Source organism: Narcine bancroftii, chromosome 8 (assembly GCF_036971445.1).
Source record: "Narcine bancroftii isolate sNarBan1 chromosome 8, sNarBan1.hap1, whole genome shotgun sequence".
Lineage (NCBI taxonomy): Eukaryota > Metazoa > Chordata > Chondrichthyes > Torpediniformes > Narcinidae > Narcine > Narcine bancroftii.
The window spans coordinates 138,688,978-138,716,400 of record NC_091476.1 but is presented as its reverse complement, the minus strand read 5'-3'; the positions used below and the strand labels follow the sequence as shown (position 1 = coordinate 138,716,400).

Sequence of the window (27,423 nt, the reverse complement as noted above, 5' to 3'; positions counted from 1 at the left end):
TGAAACTCTGGGAAGAAGCACGTCTGTTACTTCCTCCTTAGCTTGGTAGTTAAACAATGCTGACCACATATTAGAAATCTGAAATCAACAATTGGCATTATATTTTTCGTGAATTTATGGGATGTTGGCACTATCTGCATCTGTTACCTTTTGTTAATTACCCTTGAAAAGATGCTGGTGAGGTGTCTTCAACAACTGGGTAATTTGCTGGGCCATCTGAGTGGGCAGTTAAGAGTCGAGCACTGTGCTGTGGGTCCAAAATCACATGTAGATGGGATCCTCTGTGCTGCACTGACAGTGACTCTCTAACTCTACTCAATTGGTTTCACTGGGCAGACTGGATCATTCAAATGTTTAAAATTAATTTTTTAATTTAGACATGCAGCATGGTAACAGGCCCTTCTGGCCCATGAGTCTGTGATGCCCTAATACCCCAATTATACTTCAATCCCTGTCCATTTTGAAGAATGGGAGGAAACCCATGCAGAAATGTGGAATACTTAAAAGCTCCTTACAGACAGCACACTAGATTTGAACCCGGGTTGCTGGCACTTTAATAGCATTGTACTAACCATGTTGTCCTGTGGTTACTAGATAAACATAGCAAGAAAATTCATGAATGTTCTGAAACCATTCTTAGAACAGCGTAGCATCCCTGCTGACTATCAGCGTCCTGAGCTCCAAGTGGAGAAGGAGTATATGGGATGGTGTTAAAAAATTTGACTCCATGCATTCAGGGAGACAGAAGGCACACCACAGATGGAGTGGACCACTACTCACATCAGCCACCAGCCCATCCCAGCATGCACCTGCTCCTCATCTACAGGAGAGCCTGCCAATCCCTCATGGTCATCGCAGAAGCTATATGGTTAGAGAGGGAGCAAGCCATCCTCAATCTTAATGGATGTCCTGAGAAATACAGCTGTAGGGAGGGTGGGGGAGAGGTGGTTAAGACAAAGGGAATATATCATCCATTGGAGTTGGCTTGAGACCTAAGCAAGATATTTATTGTGTAATACAGTGGGAGAGTGATGGTCAATTTCCACACAACAAAATATTACATTTATCTACAGAATAACATCCAGAGGAGTTAACATTGGACAGAATTTTTTTTCAAAAGGTTTGCTTCCAGAAATAAAATTGGCGATTATGATAGACAATTTCAAGTTGAACACAGATTTCAGATTTGCTGTATCGCGTTGGAAATTGGAGAAATTGCCTGAAGAACATGTGCAGCAACATGTGTTCAATCTATAGCAATGTAAACCACAGCATCTGTATAGTGAGCTAATTTTCCAGTCTGTCTGCATCTATCCTCACTAAGCATGCCCAGGCCTAATACAACATATGCGTAGCACCTGCCCTGAGGGCATGCCCAGCCATCCTTGAACTGACCAAAGCAGCTTGCCTTGTGGGCAAAATACTAGTAGACTTAAAATATGACAGGGTATCACAAAAATAGGTAATACCTAAAAAAGTACGCGGTATGATGATTTCTGTGATCAGCAGCCCAAAAACTCATAAAATACACCAAGAAGAAAAATCTATGTTGTCCACTATAATCAGACCAGAGATGCTGAGTGAGAGACAGGTAATATCGGGAGATAAGCCACTGCTCCTCTTTCTAAATAGTACTAGAGATCTTTAATATTTGCTTGAGTGAAGAAATAGATCTCTCATCCAACAGACTGACGTTGCCACAGTGTGTCGCTCACTCATAACTGTACTAAAGTATGAACCCAGATTTTATTGTGTTCAAATTAGCGGAACTTGAGCTGCAGTTGATGAGAACAAAGGTTCCAGCACTTAAAAGAAATGTATAGGAAGTGAGCAACAGGATGGTTGTTGTGGCCCGGGATATTAAATCGTAAAGGAAGTAAATGTACAATGAATGATCAAATACTTGAAGGCAAACTTTTCCAGGAAACTTTCTGGAAAAAGGCATCAATTAAATAATTGCATCATTGAGCTAGCACACACAGGAAGGGATGAATGATAATTCCTCCTCCTTCTTCTTCTCCTCCTATTCCTCCTTCTCCTTATGTTCAGTAGGCCAGGAAAAAAACCCTGGTATCCTGCACCTATGGTGATTGGTAGGATCCGGATAAATTAATTTTTTGGTTGCTTGAGATTGCATGCCTTTCGAACAAATGAGGCACACCAATTGAAAATTTTCATATTTTTTATCTATTTATTTTCCACTATCTTTTGCTGGTTGCTTGAATTCCGGATAACAGGGGTTTTTACCAGATATTCAACACTCTGGCATCAATGGTTGAAGTAAATAGATCAACATCAACATATTGAGGGCAATTAGGGATGGATAATAAATGCTGAACCTGTCACCAGGACCCACATCTGTTGATGAATAGACATTTGAATTGAATTGTTCACTGTCACATGTAGCTACCAAGTGCAATTACAAAATAATAAAACCAATGCCTTTAATATAAAATGCATTCAATATTCATTCATATTATGAAACCAGTTTTATATAAACAGAAAATGCTGGAAACAATTCAGCAGATCTAACCTTCCTTTCTTGAATGTCCTCATTAACCCATGGCCAACATCTTACCCTCACAGCAACCCCAACTTCACCCAATCAGAGCTGTTCCCTCCCTCGTTTCTATCCCTCTCCTCAATCTCGATGCAACTTTAAACTAACCTGGATATTCCTGTTCCCAGTTATGATGAAAGACCCTCAATTGCAAACATATCCCAGATTCTCTTTCTGTGATCATTGCCTTGCCTGCTGAGATTTTGGCGGCACGGTTAGCGTAGCAGTTAGCGCAACACTATGACTGCGCCAGCCACCCGGGTTAAAATCTGGCACTATGTTTTGGGAGTTTGTGAATTCTCCCCAAGTCTGTATGTGCTCCATTTTCCTCCACCATTCAAAAACGTATCAGAGGTTGTAGGTCAATTGAATGCAATTGGATCGTATGGTCTCATGGGCATAATGGCCTGTTACCGTGCTCTGTGCATATCTATTTTTATTTCAGATTTGGACCTTTTTATTGCAATTTACTGAAGCCAACTCAGGAATTGAAGCTGCAATTGTCACTGTATTCTTTTATAATCTTGCCATCAACTTGACTGTGATCGCCACTCCCAATGACTCGAACTGTTGTATGTTTTCCCCTTTCATTCCAGTCCCAGCAATGATTACTTCTCATCCCAACACCACTATTGCCATAAAGGGCCACAACAAGGAGCTGAACTGCACAGCTCGAGGAGAGAGACCAATCATTATTCGCTGGGAGAAGGAGGACACTGTTATCGATCCTGACAGAATGTTCCGATATTCAGTGGCCACCAAGGACAATGGTGAAGAAGTTGTCTCCACCCTGAGGGTAGGTCATTAACAGTCTCCTCAACAATGATCATTAACTCACCTATGATGTGATGGAGAAAATGTTTCTGTTTGTGGAGGGGAGTTCACATGCAGGCACCATGATGGTAATATAGACACGAATGGACTAGATGAGGAATTCTGGAGAAATCTTATTGAGGGCATCCAAATCAGAATTAAGAAGCTGGATGATAACCTTTAAATAAACTTTTCTACTATGGCAGAGTTGTTGGGGAGTCCTGGAGTTCAGATGCCGAAGATGGTGATATTTTATTGAAATTGAAATTGAAATTCCACATTGAAAAATATAAGAATACATATTAAAACTCAAAAAATAATACATTACACTTAGATCATACCAGTTCATCCAAGGTACCCCGCATTCTCAATTAAACAAATTATATTACAGTAATATTTTATTATATAAAAAAAAGATCTAAACCCACTACTAAAACCAAAACTATTTGGCAAGGAGAGAAAATAACCTAAACAAAGCAATAAATTACCTTATTAAAGTAGTCAACACTTCTGCATTCTTATTAAATCAGAGATTCTGAAAATAATTCATAATAAGTCCGCACAATATTTAAATTCAAATCAGCAACTGAGCATCTAATCTTCTCTAAATTTAAATATAATGTGACATTATGTAGCCACTGAATGTGAATAGGCAGAGCAATGTCCTTCCATCTTGAGCAACACTGCCCGCCTATCCATAAGAGAAGCAAAAGCTAATGCATGCAAATCAGATGCCATTAGAGTTATGTCACTCTCTCCAACAATATCAAACAAGGAAGTTAAAGGATTAGGCTTAAAATTAACTTTAAAAAGTACAGAAAAAGCATGAAATATTTCATTCCAGTATTACTCAAGGCTTTGGCATGTCCAAAACAAATGAATTAATGAAGCATCTCCATTGCTGCATCTATCACAATCACATTTGCATAAAAACAAGATCATTTGACTTTGAACATGTGAGCTCTATGGACTACTTTAAATTGTAGGAGGGAATGGGCACATAAAGATGAGGTATTAACCAATTTCAACATTGCATTCCAAGTTTCTTCAGAGATTAAAAGCTGTAGGTCCTTTTCCCAGGCTTTTTAAATTTTATCTAAAGGAGCCCCTCTCATTCCCAGCAACATGCCAGAAGTGTTAGATATTGAACCATAATAAAAAGGTTGTAAATTAAAAATTACATCTATTTAGTAGCTTCATGTTGATGGTAATAATGGAGAACAAAGTAAAGAGAGAAGAAAACAACTCTGATAAACAGTGATCTTCATACCTCCAACCTGTCTCAACCCTATTGGTTGACTCTTTTCGCTGGGGCTACCTGCTCTTGTGAGATGCTTGTTTAACCCAAGGATACACTGCTAACTCTTTAACGCCAACTCTCCCTTCTCTCTCAATTGCCTTTTCCCTGGGAATACTCAGAAGTATGAATGTAGTCGTTGAGAAACTGAGAGGAAGCTGGATGAAGGAAGAAGGAATATAAGGTAGCACTTCAAATAGGGTAGCAGAAGTAGTGTGGAACTAAAAAGATTAGTGAATGGCCTCTTTCAGTTCAGACAGAACTATGGAAGGAATGATGCCAAATCTGCATTTGTGATTAAAATGTGTCTGATTATAATATTAGTGAATTAGAGTAAAACCCCTCAATATCCGGCACCTATAGGTATTGGTAGATACCCGATAAGTGAATTTTCCAGTTGTTTGAGATTGCGTGTTGCATGGATTAGCGAACTGAGCTAGAGACGCCAATTGTAAACTTTCGTATTTTTTACCTATTTATTTTCTGCAATTTTTTTGCCAATTGCTTGAGGCTGCTGGTTGCTTGACTTCAGGATAACAGGGATTTAACTGGTATTTGTAAATACTCAGCTCTGTGTATTTTTTGATTCATCAGCTCATCATGGGTTTGTAATTTCTCTTGCTTGGGCCTGAATTTCTTTTCAGCAGTGCTTAATTAAGCTGTGACATTTCTGTCAGGAATCAATACTCATTCGAGTATTGATTAAAGGGCGACCCACCCTCGGCACTGAAGAAAATCAAAAGGTGAGGAAAATCAGGAATGAGTCTTGCAAAATCTGGGTGGTCTAAGCATGAACCATCTGGCAGAACCTTGAGTCGAAAGACTCACTGCAGAGAATGAAGATTAACCTTTCTGCCCATTCTCTAATACTGTGCTGGGAGAGTGTTGCATTGTTATGTCTGCTTTTTGTTAACAGAGGGACGATGTACTCTCAGATGGATGTAAAACAAAAATAGCACAATTTCAAAGATGTTCCTCCAAGCTATGGGGCCAATATTTTTTTTTCTCAATTAACCTCACTAAGTCTAATAATTATTTAGCATTTATTGTCTCGGTATTGTGCAGAGCTTGCAGTGTTCAAATTGGCTGTCAGCTTTCTTACAGAATCCTCAGTTCATTAATCGTAAAGCAGAGCTTATGAATTCAAATCTTTCATAGGGGAAAGAGGACTGCAAAAGTTTAGGTGGTCCACATTGTTTGACAGATGCAGGGAAAAGCAAGTTGGATTCTTTGTTCATGAGAGAAATTACCTTGTGGTGACAGTTTATAATAGATGAACTTCCAGGTGTGGGCTCCTCCTGTGACCCATCATTGTTGTTCCATTCTAAAGTGCAAACTTTATTAATATAGTCTTATTAACTCAAAACAAATACCTTAAAGGTGGAAAGATCTGTGGAGGCTATGGCATTGCAGCCGAGCATGATAACTGAAGGAGAATATCTCACAAGACCCAGAGTTTATGTCATAAGTGGCGAGATTTTATTGTGTGGCCAAGCCTGAAGTTGAATATTTACCTAATTCTGTGATTAGTGACCTGTATTATTGGGTTGGAAGAAGTGGTCTAATGCTTGCCACCTTTACCCATAATGAGAGAACAAGAGCCATCAGCTGAGAAAATAGCTCCTTCATGGTGAGTCCAGCTCCTTTAACAGATCATCCGAGCTGCAGCTCCAGTCTAATTGACACTTTTTCTTCCTCAAGATGCTGAAGCTGATTAAAAATGAACAAGGGAGAAATATCTCAATTCTGATTATAATCAATTCCAACACTTTTGGAAAAAGGAGGGTTTTCAAAACTGAAGCTACATAGAACACATTAAATGTTTAATTGAATAATCTAGCTCTCTCTAATGCAGCTTTGGTCTTTGTCTCCAGTTAAAATAAAATCTAATTACAGTCACCTTGACATTTACATTTTAAATGCAATGTTGCACAGTTTTAATCTTGAGAAGCAATAAGTATGCAGGGTTTTTCAAGTTAATTTTTAAGAAGTTTCCAACTAAATGGAAGTAGTTTGGACATACACTTCCAAAAATCTTCTGGATGACAACTTTGCTAAAGGTATTTCTGTATTGCAGTGTGAAATTTGATGATATGTTATGGGGTGGACTGATTTAAATGAACAAGGAGGGCACAGTGGATCAGCAGTTAGTTCCTTGCCTCACACTTCCAGTGCCCTGGTTTTGATCCTGCATCTTCTCTGTGTGATAGGTGGGTTTCCCCTGGCTGCTGCATCTTGAGGTTGCTGGATTACTTAGATTCAGTAAGTTGTCCCTGGATGGGTGGCAGGCAGATCAGGAGGGAATTGACTGACTTGTGAGAGAGAAGTTGTTGTGGGGAGAAGGATGATGGAACCGGATCATGGGTGTGCCCTGAGTGCCAGGATTAAGTGGATGGATGAATGGCTTCTTTTTCTGAAATATGGAAAGAGGAGAACCATGAAAATTCCAAGGCGGAATACCCAAAACTGAACCCTTGAGGCTTGTGTAAGTTAAGCACTGATTGGAGCACAAAGGCTCATTCTAATCGAACCCAAGGGCAGGAAGATGAATAGTTCCGACCTTGGAGTGATACGTGGCAAAAGAAAACTGCATTTTGCTGAAAGGGGCGTAGTAATGTGTGGGAAGGTTTACTGATACACAAGAATGTCTGCAATTAAAAATAAATTAAAATTGTTGAGTCACACTAAGAAATGATGGGCTCCAACAGAAATGAGAATGGGAGAGGAATGAACCCCAGAGGTATGGGATTGCTTCAAAACTTATGCTGAGAAATGATTAAGCATGCTGGTCAAGATATGGAACTCTCAAGACAAGATGAGGAGTCATCATTCATACCTCCATCCATTTATTCTGCCAGTTCTGGTGGGCATGGCTCAGTCTGGTGATACATTTAAAATGTAAATGTCAAGGTGACTGTAATTAGATTTTATTTTAACTGGAGACAAAGACATTTATACCAAAACTTAGTTGGTTGTCTCTTGATGGTAATTCATTTGAATGATAATATCAGGATATAGTGATTTCAAAGTGAAATGTTGATTCAATTATAAAAAGTGAAAATGCAGACACTCAGCAGGTCAAGTGGCATCTATGAATAACAAAACATAAATGAAGAGTTAAAAAGAATAAAAATCAATCACCTTTCATCAGAAAAGGATCAGTGGAAAATGCATGTGTTAGAGTTGTAGAGAAGGAAGATGCAGAGAAAAGAGTGAGCAAATCTACAACCAACTATCCCTTACTCAGAATCAACATCAGAAAAAATCTAATCGGGAGGGCATTAGGGTAACCGCGGGAGCAGGTTGGGGGGGGCACAAACTAACATTCGTGTGGCAGTTTCTTGTGCCATTCATGTTTGAGTGGGGGAACAACAACTCATTGGGAGGGACATTTCCCGCAAATGCCCCCCCATGAAGCCGACCTTGTTCTTGCTGTTGTTTGATGCTGGCCAGAAGCTGATGATCTCTATCAAGGTCTTGAGTGCAATAGATTGAGAATTTCGAGGAAAAAAAATGACATTTGCTGCTTTTAAAACAACTCCCGTTTTTACTGTTAAACACTAATTTAGTAAACAATTGTCACCTCCCTCCACCACAAATTTGCATAGCTTTCCCCATGCAAAACGCTAGAGAATTTACCATTGTTGCTTTCACACCAATTCCAATTTACACCTAAACTTTTAGTTCCAGTGGGACTTTGAGTCAAATTTCTGGTAACACTGTGATTTCACTGTGGCTGGGCCTCCATTGCATTTTCTTCATCCGTTTACTAATGTAAGAATGATTTAAATTAAAAATTGTGGAGCTTTCTGAAACTTGCTAAGTTCATAGATTACAATTTTCTTTAGCATATATGAAGGGGAAACTAAAAGAAAGTATGTTTCCCAGATTTTGGGGTTGTCCATTCCTTACATTGACTCTGACTTGGGGGGAGTTTTCACAAAAAGAAAGAATAAAATCTCAAAGGGAACTTAATTCTGGACATTGGCCTGGGACCTGGGAACCAATTTAAAAGAACAACTGGTAGAGCCTGGTGCATGAAGTTAATTTATAGGGTAAGATATGAAAAACTAGCCGAGATATTAGATGAGACTTTGTCTGGTATACAAGGCTGGTGGGAGCGTTTCCTTCAGTCCCTTTAGCAAGTGTTGACAGGACTTGATCAACTTGTTAATGGCCAAGAGGCAGATGCCACCCAAGGATTAAAGCTGTGTTTGTTTGGGATCTGACAAGGAAATTCGGAAGTAAGTGGACAGTGGCTGGAAACAGTACAATAGTTTTATTGTGAGGTTTAACGGCTTTTAGGCTTAATATTAAGATGAATGTGTTTGTTTTAATTATATTGATTTGGTGAGACCATGGATGCCGTGAAAGTTCATATGGGGCAAGTAATCTTAAGGTCAGTAGGGCCAGAATCTGGTGCTCCAGAGCAATTTGTAGTGTGAATCCGAACAGAGAATTTGTCTGTAATTGCTATATTCAAGGACCGAGCTCCTGTTTCTGCAGATCAGGAAGGCTGTCTCAGCTTGACCACTGGAGTAAAGGATGCCAGTTTTGGTGAATTATTAAACATACATCCTGTTCTGTCACTCCATTTCCTGCAGATCATTCCTGCGGATCGTGGAGATTCTGGATTCTTCTCCTGCCATGCGATCAATTCCTATGGAGAGGATCGAGGACTCATTCAGCTCACAGTTCAAGGTATTCTGTCTGATGCTTCATTGGTTCAGTTCATCTCCTGATATTCTTAGATTTTGTAGATTTGCACTTTTTCAGCTTGGGATCTTGGATCCAATTACACCCTCAACCTAGTGCAGGCTCTCAAACATTTTCATTAATGTTTGCCACTCTATTAATTACAAATAAATATGATGAAATTTAAATTGGCAGCTTATATATTAGAGGACTTCCTTATTTCAGACATAAATTTAATGTAACATTATTTATCCATATTTTATAATTATCAATGCTGATAGGTTGGCTCTCATAGACAAGAGAAAATATTGCACACTTGTCAGTTCTGTCTTCAGCATTCCATCAGCTGCAGACTACTTTCCTTTTAGATTAAAGAACTCTTGTTCTATTTAATTTCAGATAATGAGGTTAGTGGGGCAAAAGAGGAAGAATTTGTCTTTGATTATCAAAGCTAAACATGGAAGAGAGAGCATCAGCTCATGTCTAATCAACGACCAACAGGCAGATTTCCAATCATTTGCTATTTATAAGTCTCTCTCCTCAGAAGAGGTCCAGAAATAACTGATCCACACCCCTACCTCAGGCAGCTTTCAGTTTGAGCTGGTAGAAGTTTTTTTTAAATTTACAGCATGGTGGAAGCTAATTCTGCCCATTTAAACCCATTCCGTCCAATTACACCCAAATTAACCCTCAACCCCATATGTTTTGAAAGGTGGGAGGAAACTGAAGCACCTAGAGGAAACCAATGCAGACACAGAGAGAGTATATAAACTCCTTACAGACAGCACTGGACTCAGACCCGGGTCTCTTTGACTGTAATGGCATTACCTTTACGTCAAGCTAATCTTGCGGCCCTATTGTGTGTCTGATCCTCCAAGTATGTGGTTTTGTGGGGGTACAAATGAATTGCATTCCACTACACAATCATTTGACTTCGAACCAAATGTATTAAACTGTTGAGCATCACAAAACATGTGGCTAAAATGCACATTTTTAGAAGCTTTTGCTGAGGAATCGGAAAAAGCTTTTTTGTTGTTGTTAGGTAATATTAACTCATTTTATTAATTACAGATATTAAAATAGGAAGTGATGGAAATTCATAATTTTTATAAACTGTGCAGTTGATGAAATCTCTTTCTGAAATATAGTTCCAAAGGAGTCAACAAACACAGTGGCAGAAAATGTTTGTTTTGAATGACACACATTTAGTGTGAACAATTTGCATTCAGGTGTTCCTTGAAACTTTGAACTTGTCCTTTAGGTCAAAGAAATTCTATGATGGTTACCTTGAACTCTAAGATTGTTGTTCCTCTAGTGTCTGTCCAATTCTATGATTTGAGGGCTTCAGTAATATTCTGTACTTATAGTTCCATAATTATGGGGTCTCCAATATTGAATTATTGACATTCTCCCTACACCTTACTTGGAAGTCATTGAAGTTTAGGGTATGCATATTTACTATTTAAGTTTATTATAGGACGTTAGATTCAAAAGCATTTAGTCAGCGACAGTAAAAACCATCCAAGCTCTATATGCTTCTTCTATTTGCATAATTTATGTACTACTTTGCTCCTCAAAAGATGAGCTGATGGTTTCTATTTTCTGGGGACTATGAGCCAAGACATTTCTTCTCCTGCTTTGGGAAGTTACCAGTGAGGTTGATTTAAGGGAAGTACTGTTAACCCTGTGGATAATATGTCTTAGGATATCAAGGGAGAAAAATCAAGTCCATGGGCCTGACTGAGAAAATATGAAAATGTATTGTCTCTAATTTTAGGATTTCACAATACCCATTAGAAAGTCTTAATTCACAAACATGGGTTTTGGCCATTCAGCCTTCAAATCAGTTCTGCCCTTCAATTACAAAAAGGCTTTGTTGAGCACCTCGACTCAGCTGGTCGCCGTAGCAGGGGTCTCTCAATGACAACCCATTTCAGTTCTCCGCCCCATTCCCTTGCTGACATGTCTGTCCATGGGTCACTGCACGGCCAGACTGAGACCACCTGCAAATTGGAAGAACAACATCTCATATTCTGTCTGGGCACCCCTCCAACCAAACGGCATTAACATCGAATTCTCCGGTTTTCATTAACCCCACGACCCCCTTCTATCCTTATTTTCAGTTTTTTTCTGTCTCCTTTCCTCCAGTTCTGCATTCACAGAGCCACCCTCTTGCCCAATCAATTCTCACCTAGTCCAATTCTCACCTTACATCTGTTGGTCTGAACACCTCCCCCTGCTCTTTCTTTCCTTCTCCTCAGTCTTTTAATTGAGGCATCTGCCTGCTTTCTACTCATACCTTGAAGAAGGACTCAGACTTGAAACTTAAATCATTGGGAGTGAAGAAAGTTTCTAATCTGCAAATACCTAAAACAAATGAAATTTAGGTGAAGCAATTTTGTTTGCCAATTATTCAAATGAAGTTGGACTATTGTCAATAAATAAATCCTTAAAACTTATCAGATCTATTCTATACCTGTCATAATAAGTTAAATCAATCATAGAAGATTGAAAAAATAATTAGATAAAATAGAACTGGAAAGAGAAAAACAGCTTAAACCAAAATATTTTCTGAATTGTAACCAGATCCTCTCTGTATATTTAAAACTACTAGATTATCAATTAATTTATTTAACTTAATTAATGTAAAAGGTGATACATATCCAAGAAGTACAGTAATGGAAAATTTTCTTGCCAATTTTAACTCCAGTGTTAACCACATTGGGCAATCCAGTTGATTATTGTAATAATATCCAAAAAGGAATATTATGTATGTTAACTGCACAATGGTAACATCTGAAATTAGGTAAAGTCGACCCACTATTTCTTTTAGATTTTTGAAGGTGGGTTTTATTTAAATGAGGACATTAAATAGAATCAAGTGAATAAAGAAAGATTTAGGATAAAAGTTGGTAGAGCTTGAAAAAGATATAAAAATTTAGGTAAAATATTCATTTTAATAGACTAAAGACCCAGAAAGGGATGACCATTTCATTGACGACTGCTTCACCTGTTTTAGTAAAGTAAGAAAATTTTATTTAAATAGATATTTATAATTTTTTTGTAATTATAATACCCAGATAAGTGAATTGATTTTTTACAAACTTAAAAGGAATATCAGTAGAAGCAGGTACTAAAGTACTTAAAGGAAAAAAACTCATTTTTATGAAGATTTAATTTGTAGCCTGAAAATTGACTGAATTGAGAAAGCATGGATGGAATAGATGTTTCAGGGTTGGAAGTGAAAAGCAGAAGATCATCAGCATAAAGAGAGATTTGATGAACAGTCTCCTTCCTACAAATTCCTGAAATACTCTCAGATTCTCGAAATGCAATAGCTAAAGGCTCTAAAATCAAATCAAATGGTAAAGGACTAAGAGGACAGCATTGTCTCATACCACGATGAAGATTAAAAGGTTTAAATTGTTGAAAATTGGTAAGAATAGATGCTGTCAGAGTTAAATATAATAGCTTAATCCATGTAATGAAAGCAGATTCAACATTAAATCGTTCTAAAATCTCATATATTTCCATTCAACTCAGTCAAAAGCTTTTTCTGCATCTAAAGAAATAACACTTTCCAGGTCTGCAGTGGATAGTGAATATATAGTCTTCAATAACCAATGAATATTAAGGTGTGAGTGACTATTTTTAATGAAACCCATCTAGTCCTCTGAGATTCTCTAATCTGTGGGCTAAAATTTTAGCTATAATTTTAACATCTACATTTAATAATGAAATTGACCTATAAGAGACACAATTAGACTGGTCTTTGTTCTTTTTCACAATTAGAGAGATTGAGGCTTCATAAAATGTCATTGGCAATTTGCCCAATTTAAAAGAGTCAGAAAGGACAGAGCATAAGCGGGGTGAAAGTATACAATTTAGAATAACATTTTCTAAATGTATCATTTATTCCCATGTGGTCAATAGTGATATTAGAATTGCTTTTTTGAAACTCTTAAATTTGCCATTTAGCAGCAAACCCTTTTAAGCGATCAGCCAAACATTTTCCAGATTTGTCTCCATATATATAAAATTGACTCTTAATTTTTAAGAGTTGTCTTTCGATTGGATATGCCAAAAGAAGATCAAATTTATACTTAAGCTCAACATGTTTCTTATATAAATCAGGGTTTGAGACCAAAGCATATTGTTAATCTAATTGTTTCAATTTGTTGGCCAATTCATTTTTTCCTTATTAGCCTTTTTCTTAACATTTGCAGTATAAGATATAATTTGGCCTCTAAGGTAAGTCTTTAAAGCATCCCAGGCAAACAGACTAGAAGGTTCATCAGAGATGTTAGTTTAAAAAAACTCTAAAATTTTCAAAAAGTCTTTATCAGATAATTCTTCTTCTTTGGCTTGGCTTCATGGATGAAGATATATGGAGGGGTATGTCCACGTCTGCTGCAGGCTCATTGGTGACTGACAAGTCTGATGCGGGACAGGCAGGCATGGTTGCAGCGGTTGCAAGGGAAAATTGGTTGGTTGGGATTGGGTGTTGGGTTTTTCCTCTTTTGTCAGTGAAGTGGGCTCTGCAATCTTCTTCAAAGGATGTTGCTGCCCGCCGAACTGTGAGGCACCAAGATGCATGGTTGGAGGCGATATCAGCCCACTGGCGGTGGTCAATGTGGCAGGCACCAAGAGATTTCTTTAAGCAGACCTTCTACCTCTTCTTTGGTGCACCTCTGTCTTGGTGGCCAGTGGAGAGCTTGCCATATAACACGATCTTGGGAAGGCAATGGTCCTCCATTCTGGAGACGTGACCCTCCCAGCGCAGTTGGGTCTTCAGCAGCATGGATTCAATGCTTGCGGACTCTGCCAGCTCGAGTAATTTGATGTTGGTGATGAAGTCATTCCAATGAATGTTGAGGATGGAGCAGAGACAGCGCTGATGGAAGTGTTCTAGGAGCCGTAGGTAAATAAGGTTGAATTAAAACACCAATGTCTATTAATTTGAGGTATACCAGGAAAGTTTAATGATAACAACATAGAATCATGATCAGAAATTAACTTGGACTTGTATTCATAGGATTGAGATAATAGAACCATTTGGCTATCAATTAAAAAAATCAATCGGTGAATAAGTATGATGGACATGGGGAAAAAAAAATTCCCTGTCCTTTGGATGCAAAAATACCCCAAGCATCTAAATTACCACATTTTAATAAACAGGAAAGAATGAATAAGGGCAATTTGTTCAGAACTGCTGTTTTGGAGGACGTGTTCTAAGATAGGGTCAAGCCAGCAATTAAAGTTTCCACCCAGCACAAGGGAATATATACTCAAATCAGGCAAAAAGAAAACAAACATTCAAAACTGGATCATCAATATTAAAGAGCATAGACATTGGCTAAAACCACCATCTTATATAATTTGCCTGATACAATCACAAAGTGACACAAGATTATGTTGATCAAAGGGAATCATTTGGCACCTCTCTGACTTTTGCCTGAAATTATGAATGGAAGTGCTGCCCCCTTCACTTTTTAATAAGCCACAAATTATCATCACTTCAAATGTGTGTTTCCTGCAAAAATATAACTGTGGCCCTTAACTGTTTAATGTGTGTAAATGTTTTGCTCCTTTTTACAGGATGGTTAAAGCCATTAATATTCCAACCAATTAAGTTAATATCAATATTCATATCTCTAATTAATAAGGAAAGTTGTTATTAAAATATGCACACTAATACTGAGAGATCAAAATAAGTCATAAAGGACTAAAATAAATATGTCTATGGAAGGCCAATAGAACTACCAAATAAATTCCAATCCACCCCCCCACCCACCACACAAAACCAAAATGTTGTCATAAAGAAGGGAAACATGCTATAAACTAATTGAACTAATACCCTCAATCTTCCTTGAAACAATCTATTGGCCTTTTGTTTATGTTTTCAATTGACTCTACAACAGTATTTTAGGAGGGAGAGTTCCAGTTTGAGTCATCCCTGTGGCTTTCCTTCAAGAGCAGGGGATGACCTGCCTCTAACAGTATGGTTTCTTTCCTTGGTGTGAACTTTGTCCCTTATCAGAGGAAATGGTTTTTCTCTGTCTCTTCCAGTAAAATCCTTTCATCACCTTTAACACTTGAAATAGATCACTTTAATCTTTCAAGCACAATGAGCAGGTAAGCCTTCTATCCAATTTCTCCTCATCGAGTTAACCATTTTATGGTCACTCTTGCATAAACATTATATATAGGTTATTATAATCATCCCAGGTCTATTCATTGATGGAGTTAATGAAGCTACTGGTTTCTAATGGAGTGAAATACAAAAGTCTGCTGATACAGTGATTCCAGTTAAAACAAAAATGTTTTGTCTTGAGGAGCGGCTCTGGCCCAAAATCTCAGTAATATATCTTTACCTCCTATGGATGCCATGAGACCGATTGAGTTCCTCCAACTTTCTTGTGTTATGACTACTGCTTTCTAATGTTAATATATGCATTTCCAACATAATTGGTACCTCTGGTCCATTTTCAACTTAATTCTGTGGATGTAGAAGTCAGTTGGAGATAAACTAATTCAATGTGAAGAAGCAATTAAATCTGGAAATATTTGACCGACTATTAGCAATTACCATGGCCACACCTTTGAAATCTGAGAAGGGTCAACCTCAAAGATTTATTGAAGAATGGATTTGTAGACCTGAAGACTAGCTTTATTTAAGGAAACATAATTACATTCTACTCATCAGGATCAGTTTGTTTGAGATTGAACTGGCTGCCTTCAAGAATACACAAAATATAAAAATAGAACTAGCCATGCAGTTCCATAAGCCCACACTGGCATTCAGTCTGCTGCGTTCACGCTACTATAAAGACACTTTGACTCACTTGTGGATCAAATGTATATTTGCCTCAGCCTTGGTAATCATTGAGAACTCCAAAGTTGGCTGAGGAAGAGAATTTCAATGACTCACAATCTACTATGAGAGGAAATTCCTCCTTGGTTCCAACTTCAATGGGTAACCCCTTATTCTGAAACCATTCCTCCTGGATCTTGATTTCCCCATGAAAAGGAAAACGACTCATCAGCTATTTTGTCAAACCCCTTAAATGTTTCATTAAGATTGCATCTTAGGGCCTGCAGCTGGAAGATAAAGAAAGCAACAGGAACGGAAGGGGTGAGAAAGAAAAAAGGAAGCGAGAGACAAAACAGATAACCAGCCCAGAAGAAGAGGACCAACATCAAGAAACCATGGGAAAAAAGATACCCAACAAACTGAGACAAGCAGCTCAACAAGAAAGTCAGAAGAGAAGAAAAGAAGAAGAAGAAGAAGAAGAAGAAGAAGAAGAAGAAGAAGAAGAAGCTCTGCACAGAGGAATAGGAGGTAAAATAGATGGACAGTACATAGATAAAAAAATTTCAAGAACAAATGGAAGCATTAAAAGAATGGTTGACACTAGAATTTAGTGAAATGAAAAGAAAAATTAAAAGTTCAGAAGAAAAAGTGAGTAGAATAGAGCTGCTCATAACAGATGTAGGGAAAGGATTAGAAAATATGGAAGAATGTGTAATGGCGGTAGAAATGGAAGTGAATTACTTAAAAAGAAAATTGGAAGAAAGTGACAAAAATGTTAAAGAAAAATAGGAGTTGTTAGCTCAGAAGATAGAAAACTATAGTAGGCAAAACAATATAAAGATAGTGGGCCTTAAGGAAGATGAAGAAGGCAAAGATATGAACAAATTTATAAAAGAATGGATCCCAAAAGTCCTGGGAATGCCAGAAATGCAGGAAGGAATGGAAAGAGAAAGGGCACACAAAACATTAGCCCAGAAACCACAGTCACAACAAAAACCAAGATTCGTTTTAGTAAAATTTCTGAGATACATGACAAGAGAAAATATATTGGAGAAGGCAATGAAGACAAACTACATATAAAGAAGTAAAAATAATGTATAAGTAAGAACTAAAGGAGGAAAGAAAAGGGAAGTAAGGGAGAAGGGGAATAAAAGAGGAGGGGGGTTAAATAAATAAATAGATGATAAAACGAAAAAGAGAAGAAAAGAGGGGGAGCTTTGTTGTAATGTGAAGATAAAAGTCTTTTCTGGAGGGGGTTGGATGGGAGAGAATAACAGTCACTGCAAAATCAATTGACACTTGCGAATGGGTTTGCAGTCTGAATGGAGAGGGGAGTTGTGGTTGCCCGGCAAGGGACAAGGGAGTGACTCAGGGGGGGGGGGTCACTTGGGGTTAAGGGAATTTTAGATGTGGGAATAGTGGAAATACTTTATGTTTTAGAAATGTTGTCATACAGTGCGTTCAAAAAAAAGAAAACTGAGAAATGGAAATGGGGAAAAGGGGAAAGGTGGAGGTGAGGAAGTAGAAATGAGATGTAAACAAAGTATGAGATGGCAATGTTGAACTATATGACTATAAATATTAATGGAATACATAACCAAATCAAAAGGAAGAGGCTATTAAATTTACTGAAAGAAGTAAAAAATAGATATAGCATTCGTGCAGGAAACGCATCTAAATGAAGTGGAACACAAGAAATTAAGGAGAGACTGGGTAGGGCACGTAATGGCAGCATCATATAACTCAAAAGCCAGAGATGTAGCTATATTAATCAATAAAAATGTACCAATCAAAATAGAGGAGGAAATAGATCCAGCAGGGAGAAATGTAATGTTAAATGTCAAATATATTCAGAACTCTGGAATTTGGTCAATATATATGCACCTAATGAAGAAGATCAAAAATTTATGCAAGATATCTTTTTGAAGATTGCAGAAAAGCAGGGGAATATACTGATGGGAGGGGACTTTAACCTTAATTTGGACTCAAAGATGTACAAAACTGGACAAAAGACTAGCAGAAAGAAAAAAAGTAGCCATATTTATGGTTAAATCAATGCAGGAAATGCAACTTTTGGATATATGGAGGAGACAACACCCAAAGGAGAAGGAATACTCATATTATTCGAGTAACATAAAACATTCTCAAGGATTGACCTGTTCTTGTTGTCAGCCCATATCCAAGGGAGAGTAAGGAAAACAGAATATAAAGCTAGATTGTTATCGGATCACTCACCCCTGTTATTACCAATAGAACTGGAGGACATCCCACCAAGAATATATAGATGGAGATTAAACTCCATGCTACTTAAAAGACAGGATTTTAGAGAATTTATTGAGCGCCAAATTAAAATGTACTTTGAAATAAATACGGAATCAGTGAAAGACAAATTTATATTATGGGATGAAATTAAAGCCTTCATCAGAGGGCAGATAATAAGTTATGTAACTAAGATGAAAAAGGACTACAATCGGGAAATAGAACAGATGGAAAGGGAAATAGTAAGTACACAAAAAGAACTAGCAACAAAGGAAGATACAACAAAAAGAAGAGAATTAGCGGACAAAAAAATAAAATACGTAACACTACAAACGTATAAGGTGGAGAAGAACATAATGAAGACAAAGCAGAAGTATTATGAGCTAGGAGAAAAAACACACAAAATACAAACTTGGCAGCTTAAAACAGAACAAACTAAAAGAATGGTATTGCCATCAAGGAAAAAGGACAAACAAATTGCATATAACCCAACAGAGATTATTGAAAACTTTAAGGAATTCGACAAGCAATTATACTGAACTGAGAACGAAGGGAAAGAAGACAAATAGATGAGTTTCTAGCTAAAATTGAACTACCAAAATTGCAAGAAAAGGAGCAAAACAAATTGATAAAACCATTTGAAATAGAGGAAATACAAGATACATTAAAAAAGTTACCGAACAATAAAACGCGTGGGAAGGATGGACTCCCAATAGAATTCTATACAATATTTAAAGACTTACTAATTCCTCCTCTCCTGGAAGAAATGAACCAGACAGAAGAAGCACAAAACATGCCAGATTCATGTAAAACAGCAATAACTACAGTAATACCAAAGACGGGGAAAGGTCCACTAACACCAGCATCGTAGAGACCAATATCTCTACTTAACTCAGATTATAAGATAATAGCAAAACTATTAGCAAACAGATTGGCCGACTGTGTACCAAAAATAGTAAAACTTGATCAAACTGGATTTATTAAGAAAAGGCGAACAACGGACAATGTTTGTAAGTTCATTAATTTGATCCATGCAGTACAAGGAAAGAAGACACCAACAGTAGCTGTTGCTTTAGACACAGAGAAAGCCTTTGACAGGGTAGAATTGAATTATTTATTCAAAGTATTACAGAGGTTCAACCTACCAGAGAAATATATTAATTGGATTAATGCATTATATAAGGGTCATGGCGAAGATGACAGTAAATGGATATATATTGAACTAATTTAAATTAAGGAGGTCAACCAGGCAGGGATGTCCACTATCTCCCTCACTGTTCGCTTTAGCAATTGAACCCTTGGCAGAACTGATAAGAACAGAAAATAAAATAAAAGGGATAAAAATAAAGGAGAAGGAATATGAAATAAGTCTATTTGTAGATGACATCATAATATACTTAACAGAACCAGAATTATCAATAAAAGAATTACATAAGAAATTGAAGGAATATGGAGAAATATTGGGGTACAAGATCAACGCAAATAAAAGTGAAGCGATGCCAATGAACAATGTGGATTTCACAAAGTTTAAGAAAGAATCACCATTTAAATGGCAAACACAAGCAATCCAATACCTAGGTATTAGACTAGATAATAATCTAAGCCATCTATACAAATTAAATTATCAGCTATTAATGAAGAAATTACAAGATGACTTAGAACATTGGAAATATTTACCACTAACACTGATAGGAAGAGTAAATTGCATTAAAATTAATATCTTCCCAAGGATACAATACCTATTTCAATCATTACCAATTCCCTTAACAGAGAAATTCTTCAATGAGCTGAAGAAAATAATAAGGAAATTCTTATGGAAAGGGGGGAAACCAAGGATAGTGCTAGATAAATTAACAGAATGGTACAAACAAGGTGGTTTGCAGCTACCAAACTTTAAGAATTATTATAGAGCAGCACAATTAAGATATCTATCAGATTTTTATCAAACAAGGGAAAAACCAGATTGGACCAGTTTAGAACTAGATAAAATAGGGGAGAAAGTACAAGAACATATACTTTATAAGTAGGATGAAAAACTGGTGCAATATAGAAGTTCACCAGTACTGCACCATCTGCTCAACATTTGAAAGAAGATTCACGAAGAAAGGAAAAAAAAACAAATGACCAACTACCAAAATTATTATTGACACAAAATCAACTAATCCCTTTCACAATAGATAACCTTTCCTTTAGAGAATAGGAGAGAAAGGGGGTTAAAAGAATAGAAAATTGTTTTATGGGAAATAATTTATTATCATTTGAACAAATGAAGAAAAAATATGGTATAACTCATGGTACAATGTTTGCATACCACCAACTGAAAACCTACTTAAAGGACAAACTGGGAAGCAGACTGAGATTACCAGAAGGAAGCAGCTTTGAATATGTGATTACAGACACAATGATAATTAAAAGATTTATAACAAACATGTACATCAAGCTGCAAGAGAAAGAAAATGATGAAATAAGCTATAAACCCAAACAAAAGTGGGGACAAGATCTAAACATAAAGATAAAAATGAAATATGGGAAAAGCTATGCTCCAGAACTATGAGAAATATAATAAACACAAGGTTATGCATGATACAATATAATTGGTTACACAGGCTATATATCATGCCCCAAAAGTTAAATAAATGGGATCCAACATTATCAGATAGATGTTTTCACTGTAAGAAGGAAACGGGAACAACAGTACATGCAATTTGGGCATGTGAGAAAGTGGAAAAGTTTTGGGAAAATCTAAATCAGGTATTAAATAAAATCACAAAAAGCAACAGACCAAAAAAATCCAGAGATCTTTCTTCTAAATAATATTAGAAGTAAAGAATTAGGCCTCAAACTGGATGAAGCACAAAAAAGATTTATTATGATAGCCTTAGCTGTAGCAAAAAAATGTATAATGTCAACTTGGAAATCGGAAGAGAGCCTGAGAGTACAGCAATGGTACATGGAAATGAATAAATGTATTCCATTGGAAAATATAACATATCATTTAAAAAATAAAGTCACATTATTTGAACAAATTTGGGACGCGTACATGGAACACAACAGAGAGGGCTTGCCTCGGACCTCCACCCCCTAAAAGGATAGAATGAGAAGAAGACGAAATGAACTGACCCATTGTGTAAAAGTAGATGACACAATTTTCTTGTTTATTTTAATTGTGTGATGACATTTTTTGTATTGTATTTGTTGAACGTTTAATGGGTTTGGAGGGGGGTGGGAAGGGGGTGGGGGAAAGGGGGAGAAAATGACACTGTGTATATTCAAGAGGGAAATGTTTGTGTGTATTTTGGTTAATATTGTTCATAGTATGAAAAATAAAAATTTAAAACTAAAAAAGATTGCATCTTATGCCTCTAAGCTCCAACATTCATGGGCACAGCTTGCTCAATCTATCCTCATAAGAGAACCCTCTTTGTCCCTAGCATAATGCTGTACCTAACATTTCAATAATCTTTGGCTTGGCTTCGCGGATGAAGATTTATGGAGGGGTATGTCCACATCTGCTGCAGGCTCGTTGGTGACTGACAAGTCCGATGCGGGACAGGCAGGCACGGTTGCAGCGGTTGCAAGGGAAAATTGGTTGGTTGGGGTTGGGTGTTGGGTTTTTCCTCCTTTGTCTTTTGTCTTTTGTATTGAAATGTTATTTCAATAATAACATTAGTCTGATCACCCTCATTGTTGTGTACCTGCTGTAAATCAGTACAGGAATTAATAGGGTTCTATTCTGGTCCCTGCAAACCTCTCTTCCATTCCTCACGATGTGGGTGGCACACTTGAAAATGTAAAACCTGAAATCTTTTAATTAGTTCTTTGACATACTGAATTAATTCATCCCCCAGAGACAGCAAATCACATGGTGTGATTTTCCTGGACTGTGCACCCCAAGACCTCCGCAGGGATTGCCCATAGATTATCTCTGCAGGTGATAAGCTGTGGACCGGTCGTGGACTGAGCTGCATTTAAAAAAATAGCATAGATTGTATAGATTTGCTTTATTTGTTTCCTTTCTATAAATTTCAGCAGCAAGAAAAAGCTTAAAAATAATATTTTAATAGGAAAAAAGTAGTCTGTTAAAGAAATTGTTTTCTTTTCATGGCTTAGCTGAAAGACGTGAGAACCAAGGCCATGCTGTTCTCGAAACTCATGCTAGATGTTTAGCTGAAGTCTGCAGATAGCAGGTCATGTGAATAGTGGCGAACAGGTTGTAGAATGAGAAGCTAAACTGTATGAAAAGGCCTGTGTCCATCTGTGTATGGGCTTTCTTGCAGAAAGACCCTCTTGTAGTTTATAACAGGTCTTCTCATGTAACAGAGCACCCGCTTTGCAAAGCTAATAAAATTGTGTTGTACACGCATTAGTTACATGCACTTCTTTATATTTGATTAAAGTTAACAAGAATTCAATGCTGATTAACTTGCATGTTGCTTAAAATTTGCATGAATTCTGATCAATTGAATTGCATCATTACAAGGAACAATATTTACTGTGTGTGTGTGTGTGTGTGTGTGTGTGTGTGTTTAGAGATGGCAAGAAAAATGGGCAACAAACAGTTTATTAATTCATGTACATTTCTGCACCCACCCGCCCCCCCACCCCACCCCAACCACCACCACTTCTCCACAGAGCCACCTGATGCTCCTGAGCTAGAGATCAGAGAAGTGAAGGCCCGTAGTATGAATCTCCGCTGGACTCAGAGATTTGACGGGAACAGTCTTATCCTCGGCTTTGACATTGAATACAAGAACAAGTCAGGTGAGCTCACCATTGGTCTCTGGTCTCACTGCACTGGCATCCACTTTCCCTTTCTATTAATGACTTCCAAGGAGCAGGTTAGCCCCATTCCTTTTCAAGTTATTCCAGTTACCAAGTTACCCACTGTGTGAACCAGACTAAGCATCTTATTTAACTCCTAGGTGAGCTTCCAGCCCTGAATCACCTCTGTCAGCTGGACTGTCTACAGCACAGGAATGATTACAGAGTCCTGTGCCATCTGCTACAGAACTCGCTATTCTTCTCTCTGATAATTCCAGTGGGTTCCTGGTTGGTCTATGTGACTGTGTAGCTTTAGATTTGTGTGAGGATGGGAGATGGTGGAGCAGAGTGTGGCAACAGGGATGAGGGTGTTTGCAGAGGACATTGGCTGCGAAGAGAAGGTGGAATGGAGCCAGTCACTGAAACGAAAGGGAAACTCCCACCAGCTGGAAGATGGGAACTCTGAACTCTATGTCAGCAGTCATTGTATTATGGACTCCTTTGACTAATGTGGAGAGGCCAAACCCTTCCATTTAATTTTTGGGGTCTTGGTATGGACCTATAATTTTACATGAGTGACCAATGTAATACCAGAAGCTCCACTCCAATAACAAGTTCAACCTAGAGTTTTCTGTTCCAACCTGAAAAATTTGGCCCCCGTGCAATTATATTAAAGATTCTACATTTATGCAAATCATTGTCTTGTTCAGATGTTTCACAATGTGCCATCAGGCTTCATTCTCTTCTGGTCAAACATTAAAAAATGTACATACAATAAAGTACATTGGTCATTACTCCCTTGAAAACAGCACATTTCAACACCACCTTTCTATGGTGTTTAAAATCCAATCTCTACACAGCTCCCAAGACATAATTAAAGGTCTGCAGCATTTATTCAAAGCATCTAATTGAAAATTTAAGTTCATTGCTTGAAATCTAAATCCTGTTGCTGCCATACCAGGAGAGATTAAATGTGATTAAATTTTGTAAATTAAATTGTATGAGCTGCAAATATTAATTATACGCAATGTATTCTATCAGAGTTTGATAAGATTGTTGAGCATTTCATTCATCATGCTTCTGTACAATCAATTCTAATCAGACAAAGTTTTTTTGAGCCAATCCATGCATATATGTAGTATATTTTTTATCATGTTAATTGGTAGAAATAAATTAATGTAAGGGCGGTATTTGACCAGAGATTGCCATTGCCTATAAACACCATCTGTTGGATTTAAGCAATAATTATCGTTGTTTTCTAAAGATGTTAATTGATGAGTCACAGGTTTTCATGTTAGCTCAAGTCATTCATAGAAGCAAGAGGAGGTCATTTGGCCTGTCGAATCTGCTCCACCATTCAGTGAGATCATGGCTGATCTGGCCGTGCACTCAGCTCCAGTTACCCATCTGTTCCCCATTACCCTTATGTAGAGCTTGTCGAAAGAACCAAAGACTTGTTGATCCAAACCAAGGCTTTTATTAGCAAAAGACAGGAGCTCTTCACAGGTGGCCGACCAGTCCGGAATGATCTGACCTGGCTAGGGACACAACCCTTTAAGGTCCAGACAGTAGGCGTGGCTTAGCTCTCAGCCAATCGCTGTAAGCACAGTCTAGATACTGTAACTATATACACTATATAGATCTGTACTATCACACCTTAATTCCCCCATTCTTCAAAAATCAATCTATCTGTGTCTTAAATAGGCTTCCTTGAGCAGAGAATTCCTCAGATTCACTAACTCTCAGGGAAGAGTTCACCTCTGTCTTAAATCTATTCCCCAAATCTTAAGGCCATATCCCCTAACTTTCAATGATGATGCTTTGGACTAAGTCTGTTGTACCCAATGCAGAATGGAATGTAGAAACTGTACTTTTCCACATCTTTAGAATATATACATTATATTTGTTTGCTGGTATTAATTACTTACATGAGCACTGCTGATCACTGGTATCAATTTATGTCTGTAATGGCAAGCCCCTCCCCCTTACACCAACCACCTCACTCTAAACTAAACTCCAGAAGTTACTGAAGCACAGTTAGTGTAACTATTAATGCCACACTATTACAGCACCAGCATCCTGGGCTTGAATCTGCTGCTGCCTGATGATGGTATGGGTTTCCTCTTGATGCTTCCATTTGCCTCCCAGGTTCTATAGACGTGCAAGTTCGTAGGTCAGTTGGGTACATGGGTGTAATTGGGTGCCACAAGCTTGTGGTTTGGAAGGGCCTGTTACTGTGGTTTATCTCTAAACTATTATTTTTAAATATTTTCTTCCCATTAAAGACCATCACAGCACAGTTGGGAGATTTGGGCACCTAACTTTCCTTGGGCAGGAGTTATGCCAATGTTACCTTCATAGAAATGGATCATTAAGCAAGTTGAAGAAGGGGATGCAAAGCAGGTGAAAGGCTGTACCCCAAAAGCTAGAAAGTCACCTGTTTTGGGGGATATCACCTTACTACCTCAAGATCAGAGAATAGAGTGCGCCAGATGGAAACCTAGTAAAATCATTACCTTGAAGAAGGGCTCAGGCCTGAAATGTTGGTTATATACCTGCAGGGTCGACAGAGTTCCTCTAGCAATTTTGTGATTTTACTACAATCACATCTGCAGACTTCCATGTTTCACTAAAATTATTATTTGTTATTTTTCCTCATTCAAGAGGAGAGGATGTTACTAGCAAAGCCGGCAATTAATTATTGCCTCCTAAACTTGCCAGGCCATCCCAGAAGGTGACCACATTGAAGGGTCAGGAATACATGTAGGCCAGACAGAGGAAGGAGGCCAGATAATCACTGAGTGATAACTATAGAAGAAATGTTTTTTTTTAACCACAACCTGCTATTTCATCATCGCCAATGTTTTATTCCAAATTTATTTATGAACTTGAATTTAAATTCAGTATCTGCAGTGGAAGTCAAACACATGTCTTTGGATCATTGCTGTAATCCAAAGACTGCTGGTCCAGTTAGTAGCCCCTTTTCCATTGGCACCTTGTCCCAAGAATTAACGGGGAATTAACCAATTAAGGGTCCAGTGGAAAAGCAAAACAATCAGCATGTCGGCATCAAATCATGCCAGGGATTGAGGGCCTCTACCCCTACACATATCCCCAGTGTCAGCTGATGCCAGGGAAAAAGAACAAACTTCATCCATTCCATTCCATTCAAAGGTAGACTTTCTAATCCTTGGGGATGTGTATGTTCAGAGGAAAAGCAGTCAGTGTCCCGGTTAAAGGTGGCTCAATGGAAACAGCACAAACGGCTTCCTATCCCAGGACACTGCATGGCCAATTAACTGGGATGCCAGTGGAAAGAAGAAGCTGTCTGTATGAATTATTGGGAGTGATTAGAGGAAGTCTCTCTGACCCCAGGTCATATTTCATTGATGTGATTAAAGATATTATGCTGTGAAGTGTGCAAACCTTAAAAGCTAACCATTTAACTTGATCTCACTATTCTCTTAAACAAAGATTGAATTATTTGAAATGAGTAAAATTAATAAAATGGCAAAGGGGAAATTTTTTGCTTGAATGATTGGATTATCTGATTTGATTAAAGTATCTTTAAATTGGGAATGGTTAAAGCAGACTGGGAACAAAGAAAGTTCCTGTTCATTGCACTTTCAGGCATATAGAATAATATTTGTTTTAAAGGAAATACTTGTACAGTATCTGGATCACATCTGGTCATCTCAAATTGTTTTCAGCCAATTAAATATACTTGAAGGACAATCACTGTTGTAAAGTGGTAAAGCAAGGTTGGGACATTAGAATGCAAACTTTAACATTAAACATATATTTGCATCAAAGATATCACCAGCAGGTTCTCGTCTGGGTGATTTTTCCTCTTTACTTGATTCAACTTTCTGATCTCGAGTTCTATTGAAAAGACCATTGCTTCTTTTCTTCCCATCAGATCCATGGGACTTGAAGCAAAGTACTCGGAATATCAACCCAACCATTAACCAGGCCAACATCGTGGATCTGCACCCAGCTTCTGTCTACAGTATAAGAATCTACTCTTTCAACAAGATCGGCAGAAGCGAATCAAGCAAAGAACTAACTGTCAGCACAGAGGAAGCAGGTACCAAGTCGGACTGGTGGTGGGAAAAGCATCCATCCCTGTTGCTATGTTGTCCAGCCTGGAAGTTGTCTGAAAGCCTTCAGTTTGATAGAGATTGTGGTTGTGTTAAACAGGGAAGTTATACTCAGTCATTATCT

General features: G+C 37.8%; 1 protein-coding gene across 1 annotated transcript in view; it reads left to right on the top strand.

The window, feature by feature from the left end:
* The first annotated feature begins 704 nt into the window (after positions 1–704).
* LOC138742115 (cell adhesion molecule DSCAML1-like) overlaps positions 705–27,423 on the top strand; it is a 69,045-nt gene continuing 42,326 nt past the window's right edge. Inside the window, exons 1-5 of the mRNA XM_069896300.1 lie at positions 705–924; positions 3,157–3,356; positions 9,275–9,371; positions 23,071–23,199; positions 27,119–27,286. Coding sequence (XP_069752401.1) covers positions 705–924; positions 3,157–3,356; positions 9,275–9,371; positions 23,071–23,199; positions 27,119–27,286 — 814 coding nt within the window. The remainder of the gene's footprint in view (positions 925–3,156; positions 3,357–9,274; positions 9,372–23,070; positions 23,200–27,118; positions 27,287–27,423) is intronic.